Source organism: Notolabrus celidotus, chromosome 6 (genome assembly GCF_009762535.1).
Source record: "Notolabrus celidotus isolate fNotCel1 chromosome 6, fNotCel1.pri, whole genome shotgun sequence".
Taxonomy (NCBI): domain Eukaryota; kingdom Metazoa; phylum Chordata; class Actinopteri; order Labriformes; family Labridae; genus Notolabrus; species Notolabrus celidotus.
In genome coordinates, this window is record NC_048277.1 from 13,455,474 (window position 1) to 13,478,084 (window position 22,611).

The 22,611-nt window shown below is 39.6% G+C and overlaps 1 protein-coding gene across 2 annotated transcripts in view; it reads left to right on the forward strand.

Moving 5' to 3' along the window:
• ripor1 (RHO family interacting cell polarization regulator 1) overlaps nt 1-22,611 on the forward strand; it is a 61,816-nt gene that overhangs the window by 35,165 nt on the left and 4,040 nt on the right. For both annotated transcript variants that reach the window (XM_034686231.1, XM_034686230.1), the window contains exons 2-23: nt 6,065-6,188; nt 6,660-6,812; nt 7,633-7,711; nt 8,382-8,405; nt 8,797-8,850; nt 9,490-9,639; nt 10,138-10,201; nt 11,245-11,288; nt 11,507-11,632; nt 11,711-11,859; nt 12,998-13,130; nt 14,658-14,783; nt 16,411-16,580; nt 16,679-17,360; nt 17,986-18,122; nt 19,175-19,295; nt 19,786-19,921; nt 20,094-20,255; nt 20,413-20,571; nt 20,707-20,903; nt 21,470-21,553; nt 21,792-21,882. In XM_034686231.1, the coding sequence (XP_034542122.1) occupies nt 6,091-6,188; nt 6,660-6,812; nt 7,633-7,711; nt 8,382-8,405; nt 8,797-8,850; nt 9,490-9,639; nt 10,138-10,201; nt 11,245-11,288; nt 11,507-11,632; nt 11,711-11,859; nt 12,998-13,130; nt 14,658-14,783; nt 16,411-16,580; nt 16,679-17,360; nt 17,986-18,122; nt 19,175-19,295; nt 19,786-19,921; nt 20,094-20,255; nt 20,413-20,571; nt 20,707-20,903; nt 21,470-21,553; nt 21,792-21,882 (3,139 nt within the window). In that variant the 5' untranslated portion in view covers nt 6,065-6,090. The remainder of the gene's footprint in view (nt 1-6,064; nt 6,189-6,659; nt 6,813-7,632; nt 7,712-8,381; nt 8,406-8,796; nt 8,851-9,489; nt 9,640-10,137; nt 10,202-11,244; nt 11,289-11,506; nt 11,633-11,710; nt 11,860-12,997; nt 13,131-14,657; nt 14,784-16,410; nt 16,581-16,678; nt 17,361-17,985; nt 18,123-19,174; nt 19,296-19,785; nt 19,922-20,093; nt 20,256-20,412; nt 20,572-20,706; nt 20,904-21,469; nt 21,554-21,791; nt 21,883-22,611) is intronic.

Genomic DNA, 22,611 nt, shown 5'->3' on the forward strand with positions numbered 1-22,611 from the left:
ATGTCCTTCATTCTTAGCGCTTTTGTACATAGGTCATTCTAACTATTCTGCACTTCTTTATTATTTTATTTTGTTTTATTTTATTCAGTTTTCTTTAATCTTTATTTTATTTTACTTTATTCATATTTATATATACTTTTATTCCTTCTTCTATTAATACTTTGACATTCTTATCCTGTGAATGAGAGCTCTGTCATGACTGAATTTCCCTCCCTGTGATAAAGTGTTTCTGATTTTCTGATTTAGCCCAGATTACAGAGAAACAGCGTTAAAAGAAATTTGACACCAGTATTGACATTGATAATTAGGGATACTCATTTCCTGTCATTTCAATAAAACATTTAAATTCCATCTCACTGATCAGTCTTAAAGTATGAAATCAAAGAAAATCAGTCAAAATTGGGCACTTTTAATTTGACATAGCTAAACACATGATCACAGAGTCTCCAGGTAGACAATGACACCACCAGCTCACATCAATGTGCCTGTGCTGGTTACGTATGAGTATTGAGCATAGACTGTATAAAATATGGACGTAGTATCCATGAGGTCACTCATCTGTTTCTAAAGCGCTGTTTTGAGGCCAATCGCTGCAGCAGCCATATTGCTGCTGTCGAGCAATTGTAACATAAAGAGGCGGGCTTTGAGCCTCCTAGCCAACAGCTACAGTGTTCCTGCCTGTCAGTCAAGTCAGCTGTGCCTCTAATTGGAAGACTCGTAATCGCAATATCTTCGAAATTGCTGCGTTAGAAAAAATGTCACCCCCCTTACAGTGTGTGCCGATCGAGAAATGAGCTATCCAGACTACAATCATCTTTCGTACCAGGCTGTAAACATGTTTATTTTTGCTGTAAAGATCGGGCTGTTTGAATTGGTGTGTATGTGGTTTCCGGTACTTCCGGAGCCAGCATCAAGCGGCTCCTCGATGAACTGAAGTTTTTAGCACATCTGCATTTGACTCATATTTTTAGACTGGAGGTTGCCGTTTGGTATTGAGTAGTTGTATATTGTTTTGACCAGATCTATTTTACCAATTATAATACTGCCAAACTGTGCAATGAGATATCATCTGTCACCTGTGCTTGTTTACATCTGGGTAGTAGAGCATTAAAACATTATGGTAGTATAGTCATTAACCTGAGCTACAGCCTCAGCTAGTGGCAGACCGCTGCGTTACAGCTAAGATACAACATAGGACTGGGATTTTCAGGCCTACCATGAAAAAATGTATTCATTTAAAGGTGACATATTACGCTCTTTTCATCAATATATATTGGTCTAAGAGGTCCCCAAAACATGTCTTTAAAGTTTATGCTCAAAAAAACACTTTGAAATCAGATTTTGGCATTCCTGAAAAGCCCTCTTCTTCAGTCCTCCTCAGAACACTCTGTTTTCTCTCTGACCACGCCCCCTCAGGAAGTGGATGTGCGTCGGCTCTCCAGCAAGTTGATCTAATGTTTACATGTTGGCTGAATATACACGGCTGCTCACAGATAGCGTTACTTCAACCCTCTGAATCTGATCCAGAATCTGATCCTGACGGAGAGGCGCCTGCAGCAGGACCTTTCTGAACGATTGGTCACAAGTTTAGTGTTTCTTGTTGTTTTATTTGTCAGTATGTTGATGTGTGTCTTGGTACACAGCTACGAACATGTAGCTATGTGGCTATGCTAACTAGCGCTAGCACTTTTCCATGAATAATAAAAATTATCCACTAGATCTTCAAATCTGCAGACGTGGGGAGTAAAACTGACCTTTGTGTTTATTAAGACAGCCTACAACTAGCATGCCTCCCTCCTAAGCTCCTTGTTAGCACACATGTGTGCAGGGAATGAAAAACGGAGGAGGAGTTGAGTTGTATTTTATACAGTCTATGGGCTGAACAAGCTCCAAGCTCTGACTTCTGTTAAAGACTGGATGTCGTTGTGACGTAACAAAAACACAGAAGTCTGAAACGGCTCGTTTCAGCACACATTTAAAGAAAGGTGGAGAAATCAAAACAGAGGCAGAATGGATTTTTTTCATTCTCGGGGGGTTTGTAGACATGCCAGGGAAACATATATCAGGTAGAGAACCATTAAAAAGTCGATTTTGCATGATATGTCACCTTTAACTGAGCAGTAAATCTGTTGATGTCAAATTGTTACGTCAACTAAACATGCATGGCCCCAATGACGACCATAGTTTTTTTTCTGTGATTTGGTTTTCCATTCCATGTTGGTTACCTTGAAGATTATCTCCGTGACTCCATTACTGGAAAAGTGTTGCTGTTTTTCCTTAGTTAGTCTCTATTCACAGATATCTAAAAAACACTTTTACAAAAATAAATAAAGATAAAAGTGTTTGATGTAGGCTTCTTATCCAGCATAGTCTGTTGACTGTAACCAGGTTTCGACTTCAAAGTTGTCATTTCTTATCTAGATGTACTCACAGAGACAGTGAACTGCTTTGACAACACAACAGGATGATTAATCAGGAACTTAAAGAGGAAAGTTCCTGAATGTGATGAACCCAGTATTAGCCAGCTTGTCCACTTGCTCATCTGACAGGCTCAGTTTCTCTGTTGTCTTCCTTTATCTCTTACTGCCTGTCAGCTCCTCTGTAATCTGTGAGAGGACTTAAACTAGGTTAAGTCAACAAGAGCCAGACCACACAGTCACTTAGCAACACACACACTAATGATTTTTAAGGATGGACGTAACCTTGCACTCTGTAAGTAGTTTTAACACTCAGTTAAGGTAAATAATTGTCCCTTTGTATTCAGAGAGTACATTATTTTCACTCAAAGAAGAGTATTGATGGTTGTGAATGTGTTTTTATCAGAAAATACACCGTAAGTCATTTTTCCATCCAATGTGCCGAAGCTAAACTCCAGCAGAACTGACCTTTTCTCTTAAGCTCGATGACTGCAGCCCTCAGGACTATCTCCTTTGTTAAATTTCCTGTCAGGAGAGGCAGTTGCTTCTGACTTCCTGTAGGATTGTGACATTTCCTGTGCTGTGGGAGGGGGGTGTTTGGCAGTCTTCTTGCAAAGGTCTTTCAGCTGTTTGAAGAAACAGGATACAGGACACTGGATATTCCACAGTAGGAAAACACAGCCTCAGCTGACAGAAATTAACCGCTGACATAAGCCACAACAACAAACCAAAGCTTCAGGCCGCAGACTTCAATTGTTGGTTAAAAGTCAGAGCCACTACATGTTTTTAAAAAGCTGACTGTCCTTTAAGAATGTACTCCAGGGATTAGAGTCATAGACTGTTAATAAGAGGTGAATGCAGTCTAAAGGTCTGGAAAGTGAAGCTGATGCTTAAAGGGGTATTTCAGTTTTTTCAATGTGGGTGTGTATGAATTACATGTGACTAATCGAATAAGAAACAATGGATGATCGTCAGCTCGGCCCCTTCAATGAGAAACTGCCCAGAGAAACAGCACGCAAGCTAGGCTATAGTTATCTGCAGACGGAGCAAAGTCTGCCACGTAATTTAGCTAATTTTAAGACACTCCATCCTGAGCACTCATCTTGGTTTAGGTGTACCCTCTACTGTGAATTTCTTCAGCACTACTTTGCTACCTGAAAACCCATTTGTATTTGCACAATTTGCGGACACAACATAAAAGTCATCTTCTGCATGCAGTGCACTTATCAGCTAATCAAGTCTATGATGTACATTATTGATACATCGGGAATTTTGATATTTTTGCATTTCAGTTTAGCATCACTATAAGGACCAAATGCCTAAGATTACCCTGTGGACACAGTAATATCTGTGAAGTTCGTAAAGCCTTCCGCTTGAGCAGCTGACACAGTGTATTTTGATCACGTAAACATGACGTGCAGATCATGGGGTTTGCCATTGTGCAATAAAAAAAAACAATGGGAGCCCAACACTTACTTTGAAGACACACTTGCTTTTGGCCTTCCTGGTTTTCCAATTTAAATCCTGAATACTGAGGAAACGTCAGTACGCCAGTGGACTCTTGGTGAGTGTCGCAGACTGCAGCACTGTTTGATATGATGGTATATCTTAATTCCCAAAGGTCTAGAGGTACTTTTGTCACCAAGTCTAACTCGTGGGCATTCGTTTACACACTTGCTAGTAAAATTACTAGTGGCATACAACTCCAACCACCGTACATCAGAAAAACTGAAATAGCCCTTTAAGTGTTTTCATTTAATTCCTTCAATTGGCCAGCAGGGGGCGACACTTCTAGTTGCATAAAAAGCCTTTGAGAAAATGAGCCTGCTTCTCAGCTCAGCTATGACCTTGGTTAACACTTTCCCAATCTTGATTACTGCGTTAACATCTTCTTTGAAACCAAGGAAACCTGTCAACCAGTATGGACATGTAGCAATGCAAATCCACTTATTCAGCCAATATGGTCACTTCTAGCTCCTAAACACCAAGATTGTTAGTGCTAGCGCTGATTTTAGCTTATGATTCAGTGTTAGTAAAGACCTCGCTCCTTTTTACACTTGTGTCCAAATATAATCAGTTCTGCTCCAAGAAACAAGAAAGTAACTGCAAAAAGAAACAGAGTTTAATCTTCACCTTGTTGTCTATATTTTCAATGATATCGGCACATTATTGGTTTGATTGGAGATGATGTACAGCTGATTTTGGCACACTGGCTCCAAAACTTATTGTGCTTGAAGAAGTTTTCTTTCTGGTACATGGCTTCGTCTGGGACTGGGTACTTCGACACTTTGCTTCAGCCATAATCAGTGAAACAGGCTACATCATACTTGAGAAAAGAGTGTGCTTGGTTATACTATGAAGATATGCTCAGCTAAAATTAAATATGTTTTAAAACATGTCCACATACATGTGGATGGAGCCTAATTCTTTACATCTACAGATATATATATATATATGAAATTTGTTGGTGAGTTCAGAAATGACCAGTTTGTGGTGTTTATTGATCATTTTTGTTCAAAACTGTTTTTCTTATTTCAATATAATGAGAGTTTAAATGTACTTATTAAACTACTGAAAGTATAAGTGTGGCCTCCTGTGAAAGATAAAGTAATAGTCCTTTACTCTTTCTTAGAAAAGCTTGATCTCTTTTCTATCTCGTCTCTCAAAATGAGAAATTTAAGAGTTAGGGTGAGTTATGTTTACTGTAATACAAGACTTTGTTCCTGTTTTTTTTTTTTAAATATACAGTATATGGTCAAAATGATTTAAAGATAAAATCTATCGCTTATATTAGACTAGTGGCTACAAATTTCACCAGATCAAAGTGGATCCCATCAAAGTTCTGTACTTGTGTTTCTGAGCGGTCAGAAAAAAAGAAAGAAAGGAAACCCACAGTTAGACCTTTTAAAGAGTTCTTGTTTTTATTGAGGACTACCTTTTAGTACTAAGCACTTTGTCAGTTTCTTTCTCATGTCTTGTCCTGTTCTGTTTGTTGGTTGTTGTTAAAAGAAGGCTTACTCACTGCAAACCAAATCTACCTACGGGCACAAATAAAGTAACCTTGGCCTTGAGAGGAAAGTCATTTTTTTACCTCACAAAAAGATGAAAAGCTGTTTCATTGCTCTCTTTGTAGCCGCTAGACTCCAACTTCAAAGGTTTTCCTCACAGATCATGGTTGTTGCTGAAGTACAGCTACCAGAACATCCCGGCACCGGAGCAGCTTTTTCCCTCAGGCCGTATCCCTCATGAACAATCACTGTAAACCAATAAAGACTCCTGATATTTCACATACATGTGCAATACTTTGATTTTCAGTGCAATACCTCAATAACCATGTGCAATATTGAAATAAGTTTTCATAAAAAATGAACTTATCACAGAGGAATTTCTTAGTCACCTTATAGCTTAAAACTTAAGTCAACCGTCAACATCTCTTCCCATGTTCCCTCTCTGTCATTGAATTTTCCAATAAGGAAAAAAAATAATCCTCAAAGTCTCTTAAAAAGATAGCCAGTGGATAACACTTATGCCTGAATGCTCTTTAATGATAGATACCTGTATCTGTGAGTGTGTGTGACAGTAAACATGGGCAATCAGTTCAGTCTGTAATGGTTCCTCTCTCTCTCTCTCTCTCTCTCTCTGTGCAGGGAGTCCATCCCGAACGCTCTCCACCATGTCGCTGTCCATTCGCCCAGCCAGACGCCCCAACTCCAGATCCATCACTAGGAGCCAGAGCTTCACTGGAGTCAACACTTACGACAAGGCCTACAGGTACACACACACACACACACACACACACACACACACACACACACACACACACACACACACACACACACACACACACACACACACACACACACACATACACACACACACACACACACACACACACACATGTACATGTACATACTGTGGGGAATTTTACAGGACATCCTGTCAGGTGGAGCTCCATAGACAGAAAGTCTGACTGTGTGTTTCAACACAGAAGCCAGTATGGATTATTGTAACTTCATATTTCAGATACAAGAAGGAAGAACATCAGATGAAATACCTTTTAACCCAATAAGACAACATCTGTCTGAATATTAAAGGGAAGTGTGTTATATGACATACAATTGTTGGTAGATGATTAAAAGTGTCCTGCTCTGTGATTTTATGATTGTATTTCTACCAAACACAGCATGATGAGGCCATTCAAAGAATGTCAGATTTTCATCAGCTGTTCTTGTAATCTTTCAGGAGCCTTTCAGTGTTCAGCACCCCAGGTCTGAGCAGGAAACCCAGCAGAGCCAGCAGGATGTTCACTACGTCTAACAAGTCAAACCCACCACCCAAAGTTCCTCAGCCGGAGCGACTAGACCTGGTCTATGAGGCGTTAAAGAAAGGCCTTCAGTGAGTACAGTCCCAACACACACCATTGCTCACACAAAAAAAACAACTCTAACAAGTCATTTAACGGCTAATGTCCAGTGCTGAGTGGAAAAATAAGGGCCACTGGTTAGTGTCTGTTTCATGTGACCAGTATTAGTAAATTATCAGTTCTATATTTTACATTTCTACAGTTAATAAAAGTTGCCAGAATGCATTTATTGAAAAAACTACCCGAGTATGTCACAAAAACTAAGTGCCTCTACCATGCTCCTGTCCAATTTGTTGTGCCCTTTTGAAGCCAGGCCATCATTACTTTCCTCATCTTTTTATTCAGATTTTAGAGACTAATGATTCTATGTTAGTAAGACATTAATCCTCAGGGAAATCATTTCAACATAAAAGATTTCCTCAGAGTAAAGATCTGATAACTGATATCCATCATCATTCAATCATATCAGAGAAAACAGTTCTGTCTCACCATCGTTAAAATATTTAAATTTGTTTTTACATTCTGTCTTCATAACACCAGGATTCATGACATAGTCAGCATCATCAGACATGATGTGTGCTCATCTTCTTTCCACTCACAATACATCTTCATAACTATTAAAGAATGCACTTTGATGGCTTTATAATAATATCAGCTCAAATTTGGGAAAGAAACAACAGACGTGAATCAGCCACAATCATTTTTAAAAAGTTCTGTTTTTCTTTATTTGTGTTAATTTTTGTGTATTTTAAAGGAAAAACAGGGGACCGTAATTTCAAAACACTTTTGAAAACTTATATACATATACAGCACAAAAATACTAAATTAATAAATAAATGTGTGTTCTCTCAGGTCTTACCTGCAGGTTTATCAGACAGACTTGGACGGCCTCAGCAGACAGATGAAAGAATCAAAGAGGAACTCCAGACTGGTACGTTCTCATTTCTGTTTGTCCCAAAAACAAATACTTATTCCCATCACCATTTCAACTAGGACTGTGCAGTGTGGAAAAATAAAATATCCTGAAATTATTAAAACTGATATTTTATACTCTGTTATAATAACCCTCATTGAATAATGATTGAAGTCCTTAATGATGATTTGTCATATGTGGAGCTCTTGATTCGGACATGATGTTTACACAGAGAAAGAGACATGGCTGCAGTAATAATAAGAGCTCCTACTTAAAATTATGTTAAGCTAGACTTCCCCCCCTTTTAAAACTATAAGCCTGTGAGATAATGTACACAAACTTAATGTACTTGGTCACATTGAAATTTGGATAACATTTTGATTGATGGAGCAGACCTAATTTTAAACCTTGCCCTTCTAAATTAGCCTGAAGTCTCATGGCTTTATATTTAGCAGCTTCAGTATGATCCTGATGGAGGAGTCTGACGTTTGGAAAATGTCTCTGTAAAAGTAAAAAAAAAAAAAGTAGAGAAAAGGTTTTGGTGAGTTGCTGTAATGGTTTTGAGCTTTAGTTTTCAAATGAAAAAACAAGCTAAACATTTTTAACATGAAGAGTGTTATTACATATTACTGCATCTTTAATGAAAAATTAAAAAGATACTGAAGACTTGTTTTTTCTTCTTCATCAGGGCTTCCTGTATGAACTGGACAAGGTAAGCCACTGTTCATCCTCAAGTACATACTTAAGGGTCTTTATGAGAGAAAACAAAATGCAGCTGCTCTGGTATATTGATCTGAATCAATTAGTTTAGGGGTGTTGTTGTTTTTAGGTTAAAGAAAGAATACTGGTATTAATGCAATCAATGACAGTAGCACAAACTCCCTCTGTCCTGGAGGGCTTTTAATTTGAATATGTAGTTTGAAATGTTTAATGTGCCTTACAGATTAAATAGCATTAACAAACATCACATATTTGTCTGTTTTTATTTAGCAAACCAACATCCTTATCTATTTCTAAGACTCTTGAGACTTTGGCTTAGTTTGAAATAGTTCAGTCTGTTCTGACATGTAGGACTTAATGTGCCTCTGCGCTCCCTCTTACAGCAAGTGAAGGTGACTGAGAGGTACATACGGCGACTGGAGTTTCACCTCAGCAAGGTAAGACCACCACCTTTTATGGACATACTGGTGCAGTTGTTATGACACAACCACATAGTTTATCTTCAGACAGTGCTCTTGAACTAAGCATAATTAACCCCATTACTTTCAGTTATGGCCAGTCCATGATAATCAAATACAGATTCAGTGCGCCTGTTTCACTCAATCATCCCCCTGTAGATTTCTGTATTATAGAAGCAACCCAGAAGAGAATCATTTTAGGAGCCAACCAGCAGAGCCTTATTGCACATACTGCTGTTGTCTTTAGGAACCTGTATAAACGTTGAACTTAATGCAAAGTATAAATATGCTATTTAAAAAGTTGTATGTTGAGTTCAGTTATCTGAAGATTGTGTATAATGACCAATTTGAGCAGAGGCGTTTAACCTCATCATGAAAAGCATCCCAGGTAGTGTTTTATAATTTTCCATAACACCAGCAGCCGAGCTCCAGCAGTGATGTAATATACAAACATAATGCAGGCAGGACTTCCTAACTCACTGATTGATTGGCTTCCCGTCCAGTTCCTGTCTGCTACTAACTGAGATTTTCAGCGCTCCACTTGCTCTGAGGCTGTTTTCTTATTGGATGAGGAGAGAAAAGATGAATTATGACACATTTTCTGCCTGTTTTCCCCAGATTGATGAGCTGTATGAGGCCTACTGTCTGCAGAGGAGACTCAGGGATGGGGCCAACAAGATGGTGAAAGCGTACACTGCCTCTCAAGTCAGCAAGGAGGCCAAGGAGAGTTTATCAGAAGCCAACAAAGGTTACAAAGAGTACACTGAGGTAGGAGGAAGGAGAAAGAGGATTCAAAGGTTGATCAGGAATACACAGATCAAAATTTTAAAGTATTATGAACTTTGTTTGAGAATTGCACCAATGAGTGAGTAATAAGTGACTCTTGAAACTCTGCAACTTAAACAGTCTGCAGTGTCTTTATTGGGTGCTGTGTTTATTGTGATGTTATATCTTTAAGATCCATTTACACATGATCATACCAAAGATCTCCTGTGGGGGTGATTAAGCTGCTCATTTCCCACCATTGTTGTCTCCACTTTTTTTTACTAGACATAATGTGCTGATGTCAGGAGCAATATTAATGATTTGAAAGACTTTCGTTTTATTATTCTCTAACCGTTCTGTTGTCCTTTTTCACTGGGATAAATAAGGCATAACAAATCATTACTCATAGAGATGATGTACAGAAATAAAAGCTTTGCATTTCAGACCTGTCAAGTAAAAATGATGACATGAAAATGTCCCCCTCTCTAATCATCTCTGCAGAACATGTGTGTATTAGAGAATGAGTTGGAGAACCAGCTTGGAGAGTTCCATATCAAAATGAAAGGTAAGAATAAAAATGTCACTGGTGAGTTCAATCACAATGTGTACTGTTTTGCTATGACATGTTAGCAATGCTTTAATAGAAAATACATAATACTATCTGGTATCATGTAAAACTAATAATAATGATTACTTTATATATAAGCACCTTTAAAAACACAGGTTTACAAAGTGCTTACATGATCAAGCAAAAACAATTTGAATGCTGTATTTAGTTGGTTTGGAAGGCATATATTACCTAAGATGGAAGGAACCTCTAAATACCACTAGCCTTTCATCCAATGTGACATTAGAAATGCGAAATAATACTTTTAATTATTTAAAAAAAAATTTAAACTTTAAAATGGGTCAGTTTTACCCGCAACATAACAGGAGGGTTAAAACATCACAATGCTACTCTAAATAAAGCTGCTGTTATTGTCCATTTAGCTGTGTTTGATGAACTGCCACCTATTTTTTGAAATGTGAACACTTAATTCATCGAGTAACTGGGTACAGATGAGAGAACCATTACCTACCTGTAGCTGACAATATAACCCCCCATTTATTAATATAACTTGAATTTCCCCTCACAGACTAAAATAATGTTCTTATTCTGTCATGATGGATTCAGAGTTTTCTGTCATCGTATTATTTTCCAAATAGTCCAAAATCTCACTCTGAGAGAATAAGAATAAAGTTAAGTCCTCTTTATTGTCATTCAGTCACTCAGAAAGTTTACAGCAGAACAAAATATCACCCCTCTAGGCAAGGTGCTAAGAATTTTTTTTACTCATAATAAACAATAACAAACCAAACAACAAATCAAACGAGGGCAAGCAGATGTTCCTATGTAAAAAATATACAGATCCTCAAATACCTAAATACAGGATGTGAATTTGATATTTATTATCACTGGGATGGGGCTGTAATTTACCCATCCACAGTCTGCTCATAGACCAGAGCAGTTCAAGTTAAATCACAAGAAATCACCTTTTGAAGCAAAGACGGTGTGAGTGGGAGTTCAGTGACACTGATTGACTGCGTCTGTCTCTGTTTGTCTTTCAGGTCTGGCTGGATTTGCTAGATTGTGTGCTGGTGACCAGTATGAGGTTAGTCAGTACGAAGAAGTCTGTGTGTTTTTTTTGTATGACCAAGAGTGTATGTGAACTTATTCACGTGTGTACTTTGAGAGGGATGCATTTCATGAAGAATGAGAAAGAAAACAAGCACATGAAGGAATTCAAACAAAAGAGGAGAGAAAATGAAGATGACATTTGAACACAAAGTATACACACAAGAAGAGACTGATGTCTGATTGTGTGTTCAGATCTTTATGAGGTACGGCCGGCAGCGATGGAAACTCCGTGGCAGAATAGAGCTCAACGGCAAGCAGGTGTGGGACAGTGAGGACATGGTTTTCATGCCGCTCATCAGCGAGTTCCTCTGTGTGAAGGTGAGACCCCCACACATGCCCTCTGCCTGATTGTTTAGTGAAAGACAACATTTACTTACAACTTATGTGTTCTTCTAGGTGACAGAGCTTAAGAGTTTGGCCAATCACGTAGTTGTAGGAAGTGTTTCCTGTGAAACTAAGGACCTGTTCGCTGCACTGCCGCAGACGGTCGCTGTGGACATAAATGACCTCGGGACCATCAAGCTGAGCCTGGAAGTCACCTGGAAGTAAGTCATGCTTATATGCTCTCATAAGGCTGATGGATAGGTCAGTAATATCAAGATAATTGTTTTATATACTGAAAAAAATGTGTGTTGATTACAATATAAAGTCTGATGATGCAGCAAGTTAAACAAAGATGTAAGACAAAAACAAACAAGTGGTTCATTGTTCAAACTTGAAGATGTTACTCTGCTTTTGTTTAAGTGAGTATCTTAAGTGTTTATCTAAGGTTTTTACTGGGGATGTTTTGAAGCAACTCATTTCCTAGTTGTTTAAATTCCAGCTTGCGGACTAGTCTAAAGGTCAGACATAAACTCAGAATGCAGTCAAAATTGAGCACAATTTATTTAAAACGGCTGAACACAGGATCACAACCTGAAAGTTAATGTCCACATGCTGGTGATGCAATGCCCCAGTTGAGCTAACAAGAAACAGCTTATATTTAGCTTTTTCTCCATTTTCTAAACCAAAATACAGCCAAACAGCAGTGTGCATCAAGGTACCTTCTTTGTTCGTTTACATCTAGATAGTAGAGCATTATAACATTTTGGCAATAGTCATTAACCAGAGCTACAGCCCTTCTATTGATAGGTGGCTACACTACAGCTTAGATACACAATCACCAGGATATCAGGCCTACAATATTTCAAATATTGATAACTTGTTTTACGACCAGTAATTATGTTGTCAACTTGTGAAGGTGACACCATTTAATCATTTAGTCGACTAAACACACACATCTAGTTGTTACGAGGACCAGAACTACTGGCAGATTTTGTCCTTTTTCCAGAGAACCCCACTTTCAATATTAAAGGTTAAAACAATGCTTAATTTGCTTAATTGTTGAAATTGGGTATCTTACATAAAGTTCCCCCTTTCATAGTCTGTGAGATCATTCCATATCAAGTTAAATCATCCTAAATTTGTCATGATTAGTGACACATATTTTATGCAGTCAGCTTTCTAGATCAATTCCTTAGATTACCACCTTGCCCTGAAGTCAGCTGGGTGTTTAAATAGATCCTGATCTGTTTGAGCACTGCTCTGTTTGCTGATCTAATCAGCAAAGTCATATTGATGACATATTGTCTTAGAAAATAACTTTGTCTTCCTCTTCCTCCATTTCTCTTTCTCTTTTGTCAGTCCATTTGATAAGGATGACCAGAGCTCGGTGGCCAGCACCGTCAACAAAGCTCCAAGCGTCAATAAAAGATTCTCAACAATCTTCAACCAGAGTCCTCCTGACACGCCGTCCTTGCGAGAACAAGCCTTCTATGTGAGTGTCTGTTTCCTCCTGATTAATGTTTGACTGGTTATTTTCAAAGGACTGAAAATACTGGAACATTTGACAAGAGTCACTGGTCAGTCGACTGAAACTTTGTGCAGATAATCAAAACCCTTGTATATGTTAGTGTATAGAAAATGAAAAAATAATGCTTTTATCTAAAAAAGAGAGTTGAAAAGTGAAAGTAAATAATGGCACCTCGATTAGCTCAACACATCTTCATTTTGTATCTACCATATGTTGTCTCCACATAATGATCAATGCTGTCGAACAAACTTAAAGAGCAAGATTGATTGTTCTGTGGGTCACTAAGGAGGATTTGAATGAAGTGATGGTTGAGGTTTGGTGTATCAGAAAGGCTTCTTTACAGGGAACATTTAAGTTCAGCCCAAAACCACCAGTTCCTAACTGTCCCGTTGCCTTTTGTTCCACCTGCTGCCCCTCTGGCGTGCAGTCTTTGCCTCGGAGTCTGACCAGGCGGCAACACTGGCCACTGTTGGACATCTTCAGAGACACTCTTAGCCAGAGCTGTTCCTGTAGTGACAACTCACCAGCAAGACAGCCGACTGCAGTAAGTCATTAGGCAGAGAAACAGAGCCCACTGGTTTGTGCTTTAGTGACAGTAGTGATAGCGTAGAGCTTTGAAACCTAGAATAGTCATCTCCCTGTGTTTGTGCGTGGAGCCATGATATATCTATGCAATGTTTCCAAACCCTGCGGCTGCTTTTACTGATTGTTGCATATTTAGAAGCAGGAACTAGAAATCTGCTGAGGAGTGTTTGGTCAAAGTACATTTCAAAACACACACAACTCTCCACCGACCTTTAAAGAAACTGCAGTTACTACTTTAACTCAGATCTTTTGTTGCTTGAACACCTAAAACACTTCTGAGAGTGATGGCTCATTCTAGACCTTAGAAATCAGAGGCTCACTTATTGGTAGGAAAGTCTGGATCCTGCAATCATGATCTGTACCCACTCTCTGAGCTGTAAAGCTGTCAGCTGGTCTTTTTTACCCACAAAGCTGTCATGAGAGGAAGCAATAGTGCAGCAGTCATCAACTGTCCTTCTGTCTCAAATCTGCTGAGCACCTTGAATCTCGTCCATGTTGGATTCTTCACGGAGTCTGAATGAAAGCTTGATTATTAACATGGAAAAGTGATACCTAGGAGTTGTTTGATACAAATTGGACTTCTTTAAACCTCCCCAAACAAGTTGTATCTAATTAGTTTTATTGTGAAAACACACACACAGTTTGTGGATGAGGAAGGTGTTCATCGAAGTAATTCTTTTAAAGCCTCTTTCACACATCTACTCCTCAAACTTTCTTTAGTTAACAACCATGTACAATGACTGTCTGCAGATTCTTGAAGATGTGTTCTTTTGCCGAACATAGTACCAGAAATACCCAAAACCTTTGCTACAGGCCGAGATCCTGGACAGACCCTCTGGTTTGTCTCTATCTGTCCTTATCAAACTTGTGTTTTCCTCAGATTGATAACACTGCTGCTCTCTTTAGAACATGCTCCGCCGTCATGAGGAGTTGGAGAACGGAACAGCGTGGTCAAATTCATCTGAATCCTCCGATGACTCCTCCAGTCCTCAGCTGTCTGTAGGAGGGCTACGCAACAACGCACATCACAAGGTAACACACTTTACTTTATCTGTGATGTATTTGAGTGTAATATAATTCTTCCTGGTTCTTATTGTTATATGTGTGAATGTTTGGTTTACATACTGGTCTAAAGCTGCTGAAGACTTGAATGTCTCTGTTTGATGCTTTTAAGACAGATTGATGTAAGCAGGTTTCCCTCATGGCTAGTCAAACTAAACTCCACCTCTGTATTTTAACATTCACATTAGTAATGTTTAACATGAATTAACATTAACACAAAGGTACATCTAGAGACGACAGGACACTGAGAGTAAATGAAGCTGTCATTAAATCAACCATGAAAACCAGAATAAAACCAACATCAGTCATCAAAAGTTATCTCCTGAATCATCATTTAAATTTTGTGGTTTGATGGCCAGCTTATGAAATTATTTTTCATTCTGTTTGACTTGGCCTTCAGTAACCTGTATCTCTTGCTTAAAGGCAGAAGCTAAATTCATGGCAGAGTGGATGTTGAGACACTGTAAGATGTCTGAGCTTTAGCTGTTGCTCTCCTACTAAAGGTGAGAGACAGGCTGGTTAATTAAAGACAAATGATCGTACAGGTATCTTTATTATGTTGCCACCTATTCTTATTTTTAAGAAGTCTGTAGTCTCTAAGATCATTTAGTCCAGATTTGACAAGTCTAAGTGTAGTGGTTGGGGATTAGAACCTTGCTTCCGTAACTTCCTCATAATAGCAGATCCAAAAGTGGCAAATTATCAATCAATCATCTTTATTTACATCGCACCAAATCACAACAAATGTTATTCCAAGATGCTCCACAAACAGAGCAGGTCTAGATCATACTCTGTGTCATTTTATTAACAAAGACCCAACACCAAGACAGGATAAGATCCAGTCCCATCTTACAGACAGGACTCAGTCAGATCTCATCTTAATCCACCATGAGCAGAATACTTTGCAGCATTTAGCAAGTTACAGTGGCAAGGACAAACTTCCTTTAACAGGCAGAAACCTTGAGCAGAAGCAGACTCATGTGTTAGACAGCCATCTGCCTCGACCGTGTTGAATTTGATGCTAACTTCAGTGTTGCTAGAATAACACTATTGCAGAGGTTAATGTGTAAGGTCAAAGGATCAGGACTACATTACGGCACTGTTGCAGAATTGCTGTGTGAGCAGCTATTAATTAACTACACAAACCAAAGCAGCTGAGTTTCTGGAGGAAGTGAGGACGACTTTTATATGAACAGTTTTTTTATTTTCATTGAATGTTAGCTCCTTATTGATAATATCAAGGAAGGCTACCTCTAAAATCTCTGCACACAACCTTTGTTTTACTGGCATTTATTTAAGAAGTAGTTCACCACTTTGTGAAATCATTCATCACTGAGCCAGGTGCTGTGTCCCTGCTCTGTAACAGGCTCACTCTGACTGACTCATGTTAACCAGCTGAAGGAGAAAAAACCGTCACACACAGAGCCATTTACCCTTGTGCACTGTCAGCTAACATGTGGGGCTGAACTGTATTTAAATCAGAAAAGAGACAGTCACCTACTTTACTCAACATTACTGTGTTCTGTGTTCTTCTCAAAGGAAATACATCTTTATCAGTACACCTTACTTTTTGGTGTCCATGTCTCTCATTCTCCAGGCGGTAGTGGTGACGCCAGATGTCCAGCCAGTTGTGACAGGAAGCTCTTACCCACAGCCTGAAATCTCCTTCTGCCTCAAAGACTCCTCCTCCTCCTCAACGCCAAACTCCGCCAACAGAGTCACTTCTTTTAGTGAGGTTTCCAACAAACACCACGCAGAGAGCGACAGGTAGAGTATTTGCTTTTATTACTCAAATATTTGTCTAAATCATGATTATTGGCTATGTTGGCACATATATTGACGATCATGAATACACGGATTCACAGGTCAGAGCAGAAGGTGACTGTCACCGTGAGGCCTAAACCTTCAAGTGAGGAGGAGGATGCAGGGAAACAGTCTCATGTAGCATTAGAGGATGGAGTCTCTACGAACAGCCTCGCCTCACGAAACTACTCGCGCTCCCTGAGTCACATCAGTGAAAGCAGTGCTGACGGCATCATTTTGACGGACAGGTCGACAGGTGAATCAGGGGAGGTGATGTCTGTGGCCTCTGCGCTCTCTGTCAATGACATCGAGATGGAGGTGAACAGCAGAACTCAGGAGCAGCCTAGCTCTTCTGCTACAGACACTGACACAACACCAGAGAGACTTGTTGCTGTCCAAGAGAGCACACCGGCTGACTCTGTCACTGATCAACATCAGAAAGATGTCCCAACATGCTCCTCGCCCAGCACAGGAGGAGCGGACTCTACCACTCCCTCAGAAACAAACACAGACTCACACACAGAGTGCAACACACTGCCAGATAGCACGGACGTGACATATGTTGCTCGGCGGGTGGCGGTGGAGGAGGAGATGCCAGGTGTAGCAGAGGGTGATGGTCCTGTAGACAGTGGTCTGGAGGAGGCTCTGTCAGCTGTAGTTTCATCTATGGATGATTACAGAGGACAGTTCCCTGAGTTACAAATAATGGAACAAGAGCTGAAGCTGCTGCAGGTAACGCTGAAGGTAAGGATGGAGAGCATGTGTGAGAAAGTATCACACATATATTTTATGAAGTCACAGAAGCCAAAACTATATACTTGTAAATGTACTGTTTTAGCAGTGGACCAGCAGCTCATCTACAGGGATGAGTGTTTATGTCAGTGGGGTCAAGTGGCTTAATGTGGAGCAATGAAAACACTGTTTCTTTTTCAAAGAGGCATCTTGCTCTCAAAATAAACAGCTGACTCATCAGAGTGTCCTTTATACAAACAAATGCTGAATGAGACACTTTATAGGTCCTCGTGGTCGTGCTTTTGGATCACTGGAGGCCACGCCCTGAACAATACCCAGTTTTATTGTATTTGTCACCTTAAATTAAGCCATAACATCAAAAAATGAGTGTCTTGCTGTTTTGAAAAGGAATTCAAACGAGCTAAAGAAACATACTGAGGTCATAGATCAAGCGAAGAGACGGCTCTTTTTTCTCATTGACTTCTATAATCAGCTGAGTTTTCCCCTGCCAAGTCCACTTCACATTGTAGCTTTATTGTGCATCTGTTTGCCTTGTGCATTGTAAGACATACGTGACTGCTGCTCTAATGTTTGAGTGTGTATTTGTGTGTTTGTGTGTTTGTGTGTTTGTGTGTAGGGTGGTAAGCACAGCCGTTCACCCAGCGTGGTCAGCCTCACAGTGGAAACAGCTCTGGGCAGCTTTGACTTCCTCAACACGTCTGATTGGGAGGAGGAAGAGGAAGAGAAGGGTGACAAGAGGAGTAGGAACGGAAGGTCAGTGCTCACAAAACGCATATTGGTGTAAACACTGACACTCAACCACAGCCTTAGACATACGGTCATTAGAAATGTTTGAAGGGATGTGGTGCATTAGAGATGTTTAAAGCCAAATATGTCTCGATCATTCTGAAATGACATTTGCGTCACTGTCAGAGAATAAGATGTGTTCCAGTAATGCTTTAGATTAAGGCCCACAAAGCAGAGGGTAGATGTTCGTCCTGACTGTGAAGAACTACAGTATGCACTGATACGAAAAGTACAAGAGGTGATTGAGGATAACAATCTGGGAGCTTGGCAAGAATTTATACTATACTATAAATACTAACCAAACACAATAGCTTCTCTGTTCTCTGCTTCATAGTGTTTTGTGTTCATAGAGTGCAGAAATCTACAGTCATCGAACTTCTGCTGTTATGATTGTAGCTCCATGCTGCCATCTAGAGGAGCTGAGCTGTATTGCAAACCTCCTGTTCTACTAATTAAACTTCTGTGAGAGCTCTTTACAGCTATAGAGAGTGGTAAGACGCACGTGACAATAGAGTGCCAGGATCACTTTTATAGCTTTGACTATCTGGGTGAAGGAATTGGCAAATATCTCCTTGTTAAACATGAATGAAAGGAGATTTTATTAAGTTAAAGCCCTTGACAAAAATGTGACATTCAATCCAACTTTCAGCCTGAGAGCTGCAGCTGTGGTTTTCTCAGGCCAGCTGCAATTCATCCAAACTTTATTCTTAAATTCACTGTAATTGGGTTTTTTTTTTGTACCTCAACAAATAATTTGTAACATCACTCCTATATGACTTTGTTGTAGTCTTTCTTATGTGTCGCTTATATTGTGTCAGGGATGAAGTACAGTGAGCTTATGGTTCAGCAGAATAAAGTCCTGACAGTGTGATACAAGATTCCATGTGATAGATTATTTTTCAGATAGCCACTCATACACGAGATACACTGCACTGAACTCTCTCCACTCATATACACCTTCATAGACTCAGTCTAGTCTCCACCTTACCTGTCTCAATTTGCACCTTTTCTTTGCGCAGGTCTCTGCAGGACAGAGGCTGGGACAGCCCCTTCACACCCTCCTGCCCCCTCACTACAGGCTGCGCTACTCTAGACCGCTCCCTAGTGGTCCACCTGAAGAACTGCTGCACACAGCTGCTGGTAGGAGTCATGCAGGAGCTGAACTTTTTGCAGCAGTGTTTATAATAGTTAAATTGAAGTAGAGGTATCACTTTCAGTCTTTTCAGAACTCACTAACAACTTCATAAACATGTGGTTGCTTGTATTACATTTTTTATGGAAAGATTGGTTGGCCTCAAAAAATGTTGTAACTACAAGCAGTTTGTAACATGTAGAAATCAATTTACAATCTTTGTAAAGAATCCTGTTGAAGTAGAAGTTCTGTTTGTTTAAATATCTTAACCAGATGTTAACAATAATTCTGCGGTAGTTTTTAAGTTTTGCCTTTCGGAGAAAAGGTTAGGTTTAAGATGCAGTAGCATCATTTTTTTATTTATCATCAAGGTGACAGATGTAACATTTTTACATCTTTAATATCTTGTAACATAATCAACAAAAGTTCATCTTATCATTTCAGTTTAGTTGAATGTGCTTTTTTGTTTATTGTGATTCGTGTGATTCTGTTCTGCAGCGTCTGGGTACATTTGGTCCTCTGCGCTGTGGAGAGATGTATGCCTTAGATCGACTGCTGAGAGAGGCACGACTCCTCGAAATCATCCGACGGGTCACCAAGGACAACCCCAAACGCCTGAGACAGCCTGCTGAAGGTGACATCTCTGAAAATGTTTCTGTATTTCTGTACTTTTCAATCTTTTAATTCTAAAGCTAATAACAAAATGACATCATTCAACCGTTCTTGTTTGTTGTTTCAAAGTCAGAATTGATGCGTCACATGTTGAGTTCAGTATTCGGTCTAACCCTTCTCTCTACATCACACAGTGATACCACAGCTTGGCCTATGCCAGGGTGCTGTGTTACTATGGCAACAGAGTGTGGGTCAGGGTAGCATGTACAGCGTCTCTGCTGAAAGCTTCCTGTCCGCGTTGTCCATGCTGTACTCAACCAGTCTGCCTCAGAAAGCAAGCAGCATGGCCGACACAGGTAGGACAACTTCTGTGTGTGTGTGTGTGTGTGTGTGTGTGTGTGTGTGTGTGTGTGTGTGTGTGTGTGTGTGTGTGTGTGTGTGTGTGTGTGTGTGTGTGTGTGTGTGTGCGCATGCCATAATGCCATAATAACACCTGTTTGTGTGTTTCTCCAGTGTTCCTGCGTCTGACTGAGCGAGTGCTGGATCAGAGGTTACCACGGCGAGGAAGCAGCAGAGACAGCGTGACAGTGACAGTGTTCCAGCTGTGGAGTTACCTGGAGGCTAACAGCATAACAGACGTGGAGATACACGTCAATGAGCTGGCAGAAGAAGGTATAACACACACGCACACCCACACACAAACACACACACACACACACACACACACACACTGAAAGCTAAGTTAATGCAAAGAAAACTTCAGTAATTGTTGGGTGGTATTAATCAGCAATTCATTACCTGTCTCAGTGTGGCTGGTGCAGAGCCTGGCGTCATGTGATCCAGATGTTATCGTGCACGCCCTGCGGCAGCCTGCGTCATGCAGCCTGAGGAGAGAGGGACTTCACGCTGTGGCCAAATTACTGAAAGATCCTCGAGGAAAAGTGTCAGCATCTGCCAGCTCTGTGCTAAGGAGCCTGAATGCACAGTCCAGACAGAGAGAGCAGGTAAGAACAATAAGATCTAATATGATGAAGTAATAAGGCCCAAGTTTTAAATACAGGAACTACCCTTTAATGTTCAAATTTAGTTTGGATGATTTCATTCATATTGCTTAGTACTTTGACTTTGATAATGATACTTTCATTTGTTCCTTTTCACACACAAAAAATTTCTATCCTCATTGTCATATCAAACATGTGTAAATATATTAGTGTAAAGAAATAATAGAACATGTAACCAGGATGTCCGTGTGTGACATATTTAGTGTAATAATGACATGTTTTCTGAAGGTCAGCACATATAAATGCTTTCAGCATATCTGTGCTGATGTTATTTGATCATCAAGCTGCAGACAGAGTAGAACATCTTTCTCTGTATGATATCAATTGAGCTGATAATATTGATTTTGCCATAATCACAAGTCAACAATAGTCATGATAACACATTACATGTACAACAATGTGAAGCAGGACGTCATCATGTGATAATCAGTTCATACTAACTTAAACTGCAGAACTCTGCAGCGACATAAACACTGTTGACACTGTGCATTTGTGTGTGTTCTTCTCAGGCGCTGGTTATCTGTTTGGAGCTGCTGGAAAATGACAATGTGGACACCAGAGTCTGCGGATGCAAAGCCTTAGCTTGTCTAAAGGTACATTCACAAACTGAGTCTGCTTTTACCCAAAGATATTCCATTCTATCACCATACTAAAACTCTGGTTTGTAGCTATTAGTTATTTCACTATCGGTGTTCCTGTTTGAGCAATGTTTCTATATTTCAGAAACAATAATTATGGTGGAAGTGGAAACACAAAGAAAAAATGTCATAAAACCTTATCAGTGCAAAACAGCATGCACTGACCTCTGCGCCCACTCTGCTGTCATTTCAGGCCAAAGAAAGCATCGACCAGTTAGTCTATCTGTGTCGGACAGACAAGGAGGAAGTCCGAGAAGCTGCCAAACAGGCTCTGCTGGTGCTCGGTAAGAATAACCAACATGTCATTAAGAACAACAGCAGCACTATACATTTCCTGTGAACATTTTTTAACAGCTGTCTTAACAAAGCATTAAACACAGGGGAAGGGGATAATGGTGATCTTACTGTAAGGTGATGACTAAAATAAATGCAGACACAGGCTACAACCAGAGGTCTCAGGTTGTATTCTATTAAAGGTGCCTTTGTTTAAAGTTTCTGTTAAATACTAAACTCCCTCTGGCACTAAAACCCTTTCACTTGTTTTAGTGCTAGTTCTGTGCCATTTTAACATTTTCCATCAATTTACTGCTCAATACTGTGTAACTATGAACTACTCAAGCTCAGGAAAGTGGTGGTAGTTCTCTTTCAAAAGTAAATAAGTTAAAGTGAAGATCGACAATCATTTTCAAACATCTTTCCTAACTATGATTTAACTGAGACCCATGTTTTGAAGGAATTTACTGGATATGGCAGTGGTTGTTATCTATTGATGCACATGCACATTGAAAGAACTCTAACTCTTATCTTTCTGTAATTTTTCTTCTGTTCTTTTGTTCCATTCATTCATATTTTTTTGACATTAGAGGAAAATTGAGGCAGAAATGAGACAATTGCACCTTACTCATTGTCTGCCCTTTTATTTTGTCCAACATCAATGTCTTTGGAGAGCATTCATTCATTCAATCGTGTACACATTCATTCATTTGTTCTCGTGTTTATTTTTCCATGTTTCG